Below are 13895 nucleotides of genomic sequence, written 5' to 3' on the forward strand. Positions count from 1 at the left end.
CGTTAGTTAGTTCGTCCCGGACTAGGACTAGTATCATATGGAATCAAAGCATTTCACAAACCTTTTCTTATTCATATACTTTAAGTTCAACCACATCAAAACTTTATACATGTTCGGCCGAAGTTCAAAACCATATCTTACATAAAACAAAACGTACATGTTTACAAAAGGTAGCAAATCTACACCAACAGCTTTGTTCTCCTCCGATCCCAAATGGAACCTACTACTACGGGTTACCTGCAAAACAAAGAGTCGAATGAGCAACTATTTTGCTCAGTGAGTCGGGTTTCCTAACAATTATTTATCCCCCCCCCCATTATGCATCAAACATTAAGTAAAAAGATCAATAATATTAAGAAATATGCAATGCAAAAATAAAGCAATCATGTAAAAAAGCATCCACTCTTCACGAGTGGTTCGATCATTATTGATCATCGAGGACTGCCTCTCGCCATTTGTTACTATATCGATACGAAGTCCATAACACATCCCTTCTTACGCCCATTGACTCTAAACACAAAGTCTAAAAAGCCGATGGCCCAGATAACACACTTGCCGCATCGTCATGCAGCTACACGGTCGAGGGTAGCTAACCCTATCACACGTGTCTTCGCGTCCTGCCCGGAACTAATTTTGGTAAGGCCCCAGACAAGGCACGGGCCTTGAGTGGACACCAATGACTCTCACGACCCTTCACCCGAGTGTCGGACTCTCACGGATCAAGTCCGTGGATTTACGGGTTTCTCCGTTAAGATATGATCAAACATGTTATATTATCTGAGCCGAGGCCCAAACAATATAATGCAATGATATAAGTATATGCAACACAACATCAATGTATCACAATCATGTTATACCCCTCGAGCCGAATCCCGACGATATAACTCAATATCTTTCACAAACATGAATCATTATCATATCATTATATATCTAAACGCGCAACCTAGCAATGCATTAACCAATACTCTTGTTTTGCAGGCGCCAGTCGCACACACAACAATCATAACCCATAACCGAGACTCACCTCAACACTTAGATGAAAGTTTTGGACTGGAAACGCTTCTATTTCGCGGCCAACACAACTTAGAGCTTCTATCAATTTAATCCTTAAGGTTTGGGTGCTCTCGGGTTCTCTCGGGTTTCCTATTGTCGAGTTTTTAGTGTGGGAACTAAACTAAGGGGTGTGGGGTATTTATAGGTGATGGGAATGATTAAGGGGAGCTTAAGGTCGTGGGTAGGGAAGCAGGAGCTGTCCTGGCTGCCCCATGCAACCAATTGGAGACAGGTTAGTGTGTAGCCACAATTCTGTCCAATAAAAATCAGATTTGTGGCCAGCCACCAAATCAGCCAATAAGAAAGAAACATGAGCTGCTTGGACCACGTCCAATCAATAAGAGACATAGTACCAGCTTCTGGAAGGAGTAAATCAGGCTGCTGCATCCTCCAGCAGCTTCCGGACACACCCGAAACACCGTAAACGGACCCAAACGAGCCATAGTTAATTACGAACGCCTAGTTATCTCATCTGGATTGATGAAGATGTTTCTCATCGGCCAAAACCTTGCTTTCCCCATACCTAAATTGTTCTAAAATAATTCTAAGGTCATTTCTATCTTAAGGCCCTATAATAAATTTTCGATTAATTTTCTCGTCCGTCTAGGACGTTCTAGGCCGAACCGTGGGCATTTTCAATCCACTAAACTTCCTGAAGAATTTATTTCTTCAGATGGAAAATTATTCTAAGACTTTCTAAATTTTTCTTATGTACCTTGGGATCCACAAACATCCACGGGAAAAGATCAATCCGACTTCCACTTACTTGAGTAATTTTCTCGGCTGTTATAAGATTTTTCCTTGTCTGCGTTTTACTCTTTAAAGAGGGTTATTACATGGTACGCCGTCAGCAAGATGATATTGCTGGAGGACCCGTTGTCTACTAGTATTTTTTTCACCAAACAGTTCGCTATGGTGAGAGAGACAACTAGAGCGTCATGGTGGGGAGCTAATATCTTCTCTTACTCCTTGGCTGTGAAGCTTATCTCGTCGGTACCTAGAAGTAGGCGTTTAGGTTTGAGCAGTCTCTTCTTCGCAGCTGCATGAATCACGCCACTTACGCCAGAGCCTCCTGAGATGACATGAATCACCCGGTCCTGGCGAGGTGGTGAGCTTGGTGCGTCTCCTTTGGATTTCCCCGATGCTTCTTTGCTAAAATGAGCCTTGGCTTTCTCTGAAAGGAATTCTCGGAGATGCCCCTTTTGGAGCCGTTTGTTGACCTCGATATTCAGGGCGACGCAGTCTTCAGTTTTGTGGCCATGATCACGATGGAAGTCGCACCAGAGTCCCGGGTTCCGGAACGAGCCAGGTGCTTTCATCTTTGGGGGCCACTTGACCTGTTGGCCTATCTGCCTCAGCGTTATGACCAGCTCTGGTGTGGATATTGAGAGATGGGAGATATCGGGCCAGGCAGACATAGACATGCCCTCTTCTTTTTCTAATGGTCGGTATTGGAACCTGCCCTGGTTCCTGCTTCCAGAGTCCTTGGATCCCTTTTGGGAGGATCTTTCTTCTCGGTCTCCCCGGTCTGATCGGGTGGACCTTTGATCCTGTTTGGGTTGAGCCTTGGCGCGGATAGCGACGTCCTCTTCCCACTTCACCTGTGCCCACGCTCGGGATAGCACATCCTCCATGGTTTTGCAAGGGTACATGGTTAGCTCTTTGTAGAGCCCTCCGTCTGGAAGTATGCCTTTCTTGAAGGCAGAGATTGCGGTAGGGATACTGCATTCAAGGACCGCTACTTTCTCTTGATTGAAACGGGCTATGTAGTCCAGCAGGGGTTCTGCTCGATGCTGGAGGATCTCGTAGAGACCGTCTGAAGTCTTCTCCAGGCTCCTGCTACTCGCGAATTGTTCTACGAACTTGTAGGGAGATTGATGTACCATTGCAAGGCGGGTCCAATTAGAGTGGAGCCAAACCCTTTACACGTGATAGCTTCACGGGAATCCTTGGGGAGCGCAACTCCTAGCATCCTCTGTTTATATTGTGCGATATGATCATCGGGGTCTCCAGTACCATCGTACATATTGATGCTGGGGAAGGAGAATTTCTGAGGCATCTCGACTGAGGCGATCTCCTCCGTGAAGGGAGTATCTGTCTACGAGTCGGGGTTGCTCCTCCGGATTGGGGGAGATATTCCTGGTAGACGTTCCACCATGGATTGCATGGCGTCGAACCTCTTGGAAAACATCTGCTCCAGATGGGCGGTTATGGAAGACTTGGCTGCCGTCTTCTTGGGTTCTTCTTTCTTGGGTTCAGGTTTGGAATCACTTTCCTCGAGGTCATAGATCTGGTGATCCTCGATCCCTTCTAGTGTTGCCCCAGCCGCCCCGGATGCATGAGTCGCGTTAGTGGTGCCTTCTCCGGTGTTGGGAGTGCTCAGGCTTCCCATAGGTCGAACCCGAGTGTTGAAGCGACGCTTCTTGTTCCTCGCCGTGTTGGGAGCTTTGTTCTGGTCTCCGAGTGCAGCGTTCTCCGTCTGTAGTTGGTTGAGTTTCTCGGCGCTTAACTCAAGCTGTTTGGAGTGTTCACCAAGTTTTTCCTTCAGGCTCTGAACCTCGGAGGAAAGCTCTAGATTTTCGGTTGTTTCCCGAGCCTTGTCCAAGTCGGTTACTTGGCTTTGCAGTCCGTCGATATGTCGTTGAAGCTTGGCTTCTGTTAGGGTAGATTCTGATGGATTGTCTTGCTCATCCACCGCCATTGTCACGTATCTTAGATTACTCCCCTCCTTCTAGCACCAAACTGTTAAGGGATTTTTGAGTAGGCTCTTTGTGAGTACCACTGAACGATGGATAAGCTAGTAAACCGAGGGTGTTTATATGTATTTTGTGAGGATTTAGAGATGATAATGAAGAAATAGGCTTGAAGAGACTTTTACTAGATAGAACGAACAAGATTACAAGGTATTGAGTAAGAACCCTAATTTTAGCCATCTAGTTCTATTCTCTAAGCCTTGGACAAGTCGATCCCTTGCTTGAGGGCTGTTTTCGCTCTTATATAGTCGTCTAGAAGTCGGTTTCATTAGGTTAAACTCTTCCATATTCGGAAATATGGAAGGTTTCTCCTTGTCAGAAGTTTTCTATTTCTTGGAAGGAAGCAGGGTCCAGGGACCGAGCTTAAGATTCCCTCCGGCGGGGACCCGGGGTACCCGTTTATCAGGGATCCGGGGATCTGAGTCATGTCCAGAGGCTGGGGGAAATAATACCGGGATATTTTTTCCCAACAAACATAGCTTTGAAAATTTTTAAATGCATCAAAAACCCTATCTTTTGTTTTGATGAGTGTTAACCAGGCGTATTTGGATTTTTCATCAATGAATGTGACATAATACTTATAATCATCCCTAGATAAACAAGGCGCAGTCCAAATATCAGAGTGAATCAAATCAAAGCAATTCTCATAATTAGTGGATGATCTTTGAAACACTGTCCTACAATGTTTGCCCAAAATACATGCCTCACAATCATTATTTTTAATCATGACATCTAGTAACATAATGCTTAAAGCTCTAACATGTGGATGTCCAAGTCTAGCATGCCATAATGCATCTTTACTTAAGGAAGAAACAGAACTAAAAGAGAAACAAAACTTGAGATGGGACTAAGATCTTCAAGCATATAAAGGTCTCCTTTGGTTGCTCCTTGCCCAATCAACTTACTGCTTTTAATATCCTGAAACTTAACATCATCAGGACTAAAGATAACTTTGCATTGAAGATCAATGGTGCACCTTTTGACAGATAAAAGATTAAAAGTAAACTCAGGCATGAAAAATACTTTTGAATCCTTATCAAACAGTTTAAGTTTACCAATTCCTCTAATAGGAATTCTATCTCCATTAGCAATCATAACATGTTCATGAGCCGGTTCTATGTCTTTAATCAGGTTATTATCACTAATCATATGATGCGATGCACCAGAATCAATGATCAAAGGTTTATACATGTTTCTAGTAATTTCAGTCTTTGATGGTTCATTTTGTTTTATCAGGTTTCCTAGTAATCCTAACATCTTACTAGTTATACTAGGCTCACTAGCAGTAGTGTAGGTGCTTTTAAAATGTCTAGTAACTTATAAGTATTACTAGGATTACTAGCAGCAGTGTAAGAGCTTTAAAAAAATGTCTAGTAATTTATCAGTATTACTAGGCAATGTATGAGCAGCGTATGAGTATCCAAGGGTGTTTCCGAGGGTGTTACCAGACTCCTTAAGAGCTTTAAAGAAGGCTTCAAGGTCAGCTCTCTTGAACACTTCCTGATCCATACCCTTTCCAATCAGTTGATGAGGCGCCAAGGCTCTACCTTTACTTTCACCCACCTTAGCGCCTGAGCTAGCTCCGGATGAACGAGCACCGTTTGCTTCAGCAGAAAGATTAGCCTTTGCTTCCCTATCCCTGTTGACCCCGCATGGCCTGAGGTGAGGATGTAGGATCCAACACTCACTCTTCTTGTGCCCGGTCCTCTTGCAATGCTCACAGCTTCCCTCATACTTTTCATACTTCCTTCCTGAGCCTCTGTATGCAGCCTTGTTTGCTTGCAATCCTTCAGCTTGATAAGCCATAGTAATCTCACCCTTGCCTCCAAACAAGCCAAGAGATCCCTCTTCCTTCTGAAGTTGCGCGCATACTTCCTCCATGGATGGTAGGTTAGGTGATCTCAAGATGTGTTTGATGACATCCTTGTAGCAAGGATCCAATGTCATCAACAACCCAAACACTTGATCTTGTTCTCTTCTTTCCATAAGAGCTTCTTGATCAGTGGTGTTAGGTCGTAGACTTTCAAGTTCAGATCATAATGATCCAAACTTTCCCATGTGTTTGGTGAGCTCTCCTCCATCTTGCTTCATGGAGTTGATGACTCTCTTCAGCTCAAACACACGGCTGATGTTGGAGACGTTTCCAAACGTCTTTAAGAGGGTCTCCCACAAGTGTTTGGGAGTCTCACAGTAGCTGTAAGCTTCAAGGAGAGGGACATCAAGAGATCCTTGCAGCACGAAGAGCACCATCAAGTCTTCTTGTACCCACTTCTTCGCTTCAGCTTTGGTGAGAGTCTTTTCCTCTTCACCTTCTTCAGTTTATTTGGCCACTGGCTTCGGACCATCATCACTGATGTGGCTCCACAGCCCTAGCCTTACAATGGTAGTCTTCACCAATCTAGACCACAAGAGGTAGTTTGAACCACCCTTCAACGCAACCGGGAAAGTAACTAGCTTGCTGAAGTTGTTTCCTTCCATCTTCTCTTGCTTGAACCAGAAATGACCAGAAAGCTTCAAACATGCAACTCAGCTGAAGAACACACAGTACCAGACTTCAAGAACACACGAACTCAAAGCACAGCACCACATGACTCAACTTTATCACACAGCTACACGGAACCCTCAAGAACACAAGAACAAGAACACAAGGACACAAGAGCTAGAGAAAGGAAGAAATGGAACGAGGTTTCTCAATACCAAAGCCAACCTGGCTCTGGTACGATATGATTTTAGAGAATATAGTAGGTATTGAGATATTAAAGGTAGATTAAAGAAGGTTAATGGGAGATATGTAGAGAGATTAGGTAGTAATCATGTTTAAGAGTATTTAAGAATCATCATGAACAAGAGAGAGAGTCTAGAGGGATAATCCCATACTTCTTAATTATTAATCTGATCAGAGTTTACAATATATATGAGGAGGCAACACTAGGATGAGGGTTTTATAAAGTGGCACTATTACAAGAGATAAGGTTTGCTTTAATTCAAATCATACAATGAGATTCTTCCCTGTGCATAAAGCTCCTTTTGCTTTATCCAGCTCTTCTCCAGCCTGTCACACGCACCTCCTTTTTCCTTGCAACGGACTGATGCCTTAGCTAAGGGAATAGGGATTCTCTTCTTCTTCCAAAGTTACCCGGGTAACTAGTATAACTAGTATACTAGTATTACTAGGGTAACTTTGGTTTACCCTTTGTAAGTTACTCGGATAACTAGTATTACTACGGCCTCTTCTGTTAGGGGATTTTTGTGTAGGCTCTTTGTGCGTACCACGGAACGATGGACAAGTTGATTTGTTGGGTAGATTTAAGAGTGTTTCATGAGGATTTAGAGAGATTGAAGAAAATATAGACTTGAAGAGATCTTTATTACATAGAACAAGCAAGGATTACAAGTATATTCGTATGAACCCAAACCTAGCCGCCTAAGTATAATCTCCAAGTTCCAAGGTTTTCATCTCCTGCTTCAGGGCTGTTGTAGCTCTTATATAGTCGTTCGAAAGTCGGTTTCATTAGGTTAAACTCTTCCATATTCGGAAATATGGAAGGTTCTCCTTGTCGGAAGTTTTCCATTTCCTGGAAGGGAGCAGGGTCCATGGATCGAGCCTAGGGTTCCCTCTGGGGGGACCCGGGGAAGCCGTTTACTAGGGATCCGGGGATCTGAGTCCTGCATGGAGGCTAGGAGAAATATACCGGGATATTTTTCCCCAACAGTTTGCCCCTTATTTCTCGACTTTGTCATCGAAATCTAGGAATAACATGTGCACTCAAGTCAACCGGGGTTACTTATTCTCAGCAGGCTCCCTTTAGGCATGACCTTGTTCCGCTAGTCATGTTAGCCTAGGTTCCACTCAAGTCGGAACTCATTCTGAACCCAGGTAAGGACCGCTTCCTTCGTGGCAGTTGATGTCTAATAGTAGTTTCTTCTGCCTTTCTGGAAATGGTGACACCGGAGCAGATTTTCACTTCGGGGGTCCGTTAGATCGTGGAGGAGAGCGAAAGTGTGGCATCTTTACTTCTTTCAGTCCTGTCGCAAGGAATTCTTCTGAAGATTTGGAAATATCCGACTTCGTTTTTCCAGGCTCCAAGAAAGGAAAGAGCTAGGCGTATATTTAGGATTTCTGATGCGTGGAGCTTTATTCATCATCAGCTTGAGAAGATGAACTCCGATCTTTCTCCTTCGTTCGTGGGTGGTCGCGTAAGGCCTTGCCGTCTGTTTGCTGATCCATTCTCATCGCCTATTGTTTCCTTTGGAACGGCTTCCGAAACAGGTAGTGAGGCGATCCCAATGGCGCCTTTGAAGCAACGCGAACGCTTTACTATTGACGATGGCCCGCGCTCTGAGATTTGTGAGGGAGACTTGAAGGCGATACAGAAGAAGTATGGGATCCATTCCTCGGTGCATATGAGGAGTCCTTCCGAGTTCGAACGCGCGCCTGATGGAGGACCGGGAGAGATTGCTAACTATGAGGCGTATTTAGTGGCAGGCTTCCGGGGGATTGTTCCTTCGCTGGTGGCTGAGGTATCTTCGTTTTTCGGTTTCTGCCCTTCTCAGCTTACTCCCTTGTCCTGGAAGATTTTGATGTCAATCCAGGTACTCGGGGAGCTTCATGGTCCTGAGACCGGGATTCACGAGGTGCTATATTCCTATCGCTTTGCCCCTTGGAGGATAGTGCCTGGGTTTTACCACCTTCAACCTCGTGATGGTGCTCCTGTAGTTGAGGAACCTCGGAGAGGTATTCAGAGTCATTCTTCTTTCAAGAATAATTGGAGTGGTCGATACATGTTTATGAAGATCCAGGAACTCTTCCATTACCCTACTTTCTGTCGTACAGTTGGTGAGTCTCGCTTCCTGCACCTTTTCCCTTTGTAGTTGATCTGTTGATAGTCGGTTTTGTTCTCAGATGTATCTCGTCCGGTATCTTTTCTTGGGGAAGTGATGGCAAAGAAGATGTTGATGAATCTCGGCGCTTTCGTGGGGTGCACTTTTTGATGAGCAAGGAGGTCCTGCGCCATAGTCGTCTCTGGGGTAAACGTTTACTCTTTAATCCCTGTTCGGGTCAAAAACGGTTACGACGAAGTTAACGTCCAAATCTCCGCAGAATACAAGTATGTCTTTCCGCAACAAATCGTGCTCGGTCAAGAGAAACGTCACAACGTATGTTCTCGAGATAAAGCTTTGTTTGAATTCTATTTGGATCAAACATAAGCCGTCGGAAACATATTAAACCAGCTACGGATAAGTTCGAGTATGATGATCGGAACACGGACAAACCAAGCTCGGTCATTACGCAACTACCGCACATGCACACTATACGGTCACTACGTAGCGACCGAACTCGAGCCAAGCTTGGTCGCTATGTAGCGACCGAGCGTCCGTCCCGCTCAGTCGTTACGTAGCCACCGAGCTCGAGCCAAGCTTGGTCGCTATGTAGCGACCGAACGTTGTTGGGGTCAAAAACGGTCATGACGGAATTAACACCCGAAAACCCTCGGAAATCGTATTTCCGAAAAGATAGTAAAAGAAAAATATGATTTCGTAAAAATTAACCAATACGAAGTTTTTACGAAGAAGTATCCTTAAAGGCTCAAAGTGGACAAACCAAGCTCGGTTATTGAGCAACTACCGCACATGCACGCTTTCTGGTCGCTACGTAGCAACCGAGCTCGAGCCAAAGCTGGGTCGCTACGTAGCGACCGGGCTCAAGCCAAACCTCGTTCGCTACGTAGCGACCGAGCTCTTCCGAAACGTCGATACGACACCAGTCCATGCATTCTCGTCAAACCTTCGATGCTATCTCCCGAAGACCGTAGCAAACTCGGTTCATGTTTTCCGCTGTTCTAAATCAACGAACAAAGTTTGCGGATTAAAACCGCGGAAAGTTTGTTCTTTAACGAAAGAAGTCTCAGTAAACGCTTCGAGTCGGAAGACGGCCCAAAGGGACCTAAAACAAGACTCGAGGCCCACCCTACGATTTCTTAACCAAAAGCCCGTAAACTGTAGCACGGCTTATGCTTGGCGCGCAAGGAAGGATAAATGTCAAGTTTCCGCGGATAATTATGATATTTTGATGATAATTATTAAGATCGGGAAAAATGGAATATCTCCATTTTATGCTATGACGGCTTAAGGGCATAAGAGTAAAAGAGCAAGTATATAAGGAGTCGTAGGCGAGAGGCATGGGGAGAGAACTTTTTCAGACAAAACTTAGCACTTAGATCAATTTAGGCAACTTTCCGTTTTTGTTATTTCGAGCTGCGACTCAATTAGGTTTAGCCGTCTTAGGGTTGCTAGAACTAGGAATCTCGCCGACAGCTCTCGAGCCCAGGCTTATACCTTGTTGTAAACGCTCATACGCAAATTCGGAATAAGATCTACTTTGCTCTCTTTTCGATTTCTTATACTTTATCGTTTTTATTCTCGTTTTCTGATTTGCTTGACGTGTGGTATTAGCAGATATCCGGGTCCTCTGAGAAATTAGGGTTTGCCTAGTTTCCTTATTTAAACGGAAATCGACAGTGCAAATTTCTGTTCCCACAGTTTGGCGCTAGAAGGAGGGGGGGGTACGGATCAATCTAACCCGCAAAAGCCACTCAACGATCAGGAACAATATGCAAGACTCGAAATGCGTGAACGTCATCTCGTTCAAGGGGGGAGCAACGGTCGATCAAGCCAAACCTCGAAACGATCTCCTTGTTATCGAGCTGACGATTCGGGATATCAACGTCGCTAGGGTGCTAATCGACATCGGAAGCTCGGCCGATATCATCTTCAAAGATACTCTCGAAAAAATGGGGATCAATCATTCCGAAGTCGCGAAATACCCCAGTCCACTGCTGGGACTTTCGGGGGAAACGACCATGGCTTACGGATCGATTAATCTCACGGTTAAAGCCGGAACCGTGACGAAAATCACAGAATTTCTAGTCGTTGACCGTTCCGCATCTTACAACATTATCATGGGCACGCCAAGGTTGAACGCCATGCGTGCTATCCCATCAACGTACCATCTTTACCTCAAGTTCCCGACCCCTAACGGAGTCGAGGTAATATGGGGAAATCTGAGAGTATCACAGGTGTGTTTCGCCGCAGAACTAAAACGAAAAAAAGACCAGTCCTCGAGATCACTCCTAGAAAAGTGGAGAAAAATATCTCCAACAAAGATATGCGAACCCTAGACGAAAAGCACGAGCCAACTTGCGAACCCGTGGTAACAATCTGTCTCGACGAAGCAATCCTGGAACGCTGCATCAAGATCGGAGCCAATCTCCGCGAGCCTTTGAGGACATAACTCGTAACCTGTCTTAAAAAGAATCTCAATACTTTCGCATGGGCTGCGGAAGATATACCAGGGATCGACATTAACATAACATGTCACGAGCTGAATATCGACCCAATGTTCAAACCCGTCAAACAAAAAAGACGGAAGCTAGGACCCGAACGTGCTTCTGCAGTAAACGACGAGGTCGAAAAATTGCTTAAAGTCGGATCGATAACAGAAGTAAGATACCCAGACTGGCTCGCCAACCCTGTAGTAGTCAAAAAGAAAAACGGAAAATGGCGAGTTTGCGTAGATTTTACCGACCTAAACAAAGGATGTCCAAAGGATAGTTTCCCTCTACCACATATCGATCGATTGGTAGAAGCAACAGCGGGCAACGAGTTCTTATCCTTCATGGACGCCTTCTCAGGTTATAATCAAATTAGGATGAATCCTGACGATCGCGAGAAGCCTGCGTTCATTACCGATCGCGGAACTTATTCCTATAAGGTAATGCCCTTCGGCCTCAAAAACGCTGGCGCAACTTACCAACGACTCGTAAACCGAATGTTCTCCAAACAACTCGGAAAAACGATGGAGGTTTATATCGACGACATGCTCGTCAAATCCCTCAAAGAAAAAGATCACGTGTCATATCTCGAGGAATGTTTTGCTCAGTTAAATTCCCATAACATGAAGCTCAACCCGACAAAATGTAGATTCGCTGTGGCATCAGAGGAATTCCTCGGCTGCATGGTCACATACCACAGCATCGAAGCAAATCCAAAACAGATCAACGTATTAATCGAGATGGCTTCTCCAAAGAATAATCGGGAAGTCCAAAGGCTGACCGGCAGGATCACCGCGCTTAACCGATTTATTTCACGATCAACAGACAAGTGCCTGCCCTTCTACGATGTCTTGCGAGGAAATAGAAAATTCGAATGGTCAGAAGAATGCGAAAACGCCTTCCAACAGCTGAAGCGTTATTTAGCTACTCCTCCAGTCCTCGCAAAACCCATGGAAGGGGAGCCTTTATTCTTATAAATCGCTGTGTCGGCAACGGCCGTAAGTGGAGTCCTGATCAGGGAAGAACGCGGGGAGCAGAAACCTATTTTCTACATAAGCATCGCTGGATGCCGAGTCTAGGTACCCGTTAATGGAAAAATTAGCATGCGCGGTCGTAACATCGGCCCGAAAACTAAGACCATATTTCCAATCCCACACGATCGTCATCCTCACGACCTTTCCCCTACGGACAATTCTGCATAACCCGAGTCAGTCAGGCCGACTGGCCAAGTGGGCAGTCGAATTGAGCGAGTACGATATCGAGTACCGACCAAGGACGAGCGAAAAATCACAAGTGCTCGCAGACTTCCAACGGGGACCATAACCAACGAGGAACCAAATTCCACCTCGCTCCTCCACGTCGAAGAATCCTCATCCAAGCAGGAATCGGGTATCGGAATCCGTCTCACATCTCCAACGAGCGAGATCTTGGAACAATCGTTCAGGCTGGAATACGAAGCACTCTTCGCAGGGCTACGTTTGGCTCACGGCTTAAAAATACGTAATCTCCACGCTTACTACGACTCCCAGTTAGTGGCCAGTAAATTCAGCGGAGAGTATGAAGCCAGAGACGAACCGATGGACGCGTACCTCAAACTTGTCCAAAGTCTAACTCAAGACATTGACTGTTTTGCCCTTACGCGAATCCCCCGTTCCGAGAACGTCCAGGCAAACGCCCTCGCGGCCCTAGCATCAAGTTCCGACCCATGACTTAAAAGGGTAATTCCAATCGAGTTCATCGAACATCCGAGCATCGGACCACCAATCGTCGTCAATCTCATAGAAGGTCAAGATGACGAGGAAGAAGAAATTACGATACAACCGCAATCGGAGCAATCTGATTACAGCTGTGATACCCCATGGCTTCAGAGACTCCATTCTCGACGGGCAACTGCCCACCGAAAAATGGGCAGCCCGCAAAGTCTGAACACAGGCCGCACGCTACGTAACAGTGGACGGCGAAATTTACAAATGGAGATTCTCTGGACCACTTATGACGTGTCTGGAAAGGGCAAAAGCAAGAAAAGTAATGGAGGAAGTACATTCCGGTTCCTGCGGCAACCATTCCGGTGGAAGATCGCTAGCCGTGAAAATCAAACGCCATGGATACTACTGGCCAACGATGATCAGAGATTGCGAGATGTTCGTGCGGAAATGCGAAAAATACCAAAGGCATGCGCCAACCATCCGATAACCGGCCGAAGTCCTTTCCTCCATCACATCACCCTACCCTTTATAAGCTGGGCCATGGATATTGTCGGACCTCCTCATAATTCAAAGAAAAAGCGTTTCCTTCTAGTCCTCACCGATTTTTTCTCGAAATGGGTAGAGGCGGACTCATACGCAAGTATAAAAGATGTCCAAGTCAAAAATTTCGTATGGAAGAACATCATCTGTAGGCATGGAGTTCCTTACAAGATCGTAACCGATAACAGGTCTCAGTTTATCTCCACCCGGTTCGACGCATTCTGCAAACAATGGAAGATACGACTCAACAAGTCAACTCCCAGATATCCGCAGTGCAACAGACAAGCTGAAACAATCAACAAGACCATTCTCGATGGACTGAAGAAATGCTTAGAGACAAAAAAAGGCAGGTGGGCCGACAAACTCGAGGGAGTCCTCTGGTCTCACCGTACAACCCCAAGGCGAGCAACGGGATAAACTCCTTTCGCTCTGGTGTACGGCACGGAATGCATGATTCCTGCAGAAGTAGAGTTCCCCAGCGTTCGAAGAAGGTTACTACCCGAACGGGAGGA

General features: G+C 45.5%; 1 protein-coding gene across 1 annotated transcript; it reads right to left on the reverse strand.

Moving 5' to 3' along the window:
* Positions 1-2015: 2015 nt before the first annotated feature.
* Positions 2016-2939, reverse strand: LOC117126094. The gene has a single exon (XM_033273482.1). It carries the CDS (start codon positions 2937-2939, stop codon positions 2016-2018), a length of 924 nt encoding a protein of 307 aa, XP_033129373.1.
* Positions 2940-13895: the final 10956 nt, after the last annotated feature.

The sequence above is a fragment of the Brassica rapa genome, chromosome A06 (assembly GCF_000309985.2).
Source record: "Brassica rapa cultivar Chiifu-401-42 chromosome A06, CAAS_Brap_v3.01, whole genome shotgun sequence".
Taxonomy (NCBI): Eukaryota; Viridiplantae; Streptophyta; class Magnoliopsida; order Brassicales; family Brassicaceae; genus Brassica; species Brassica rapa.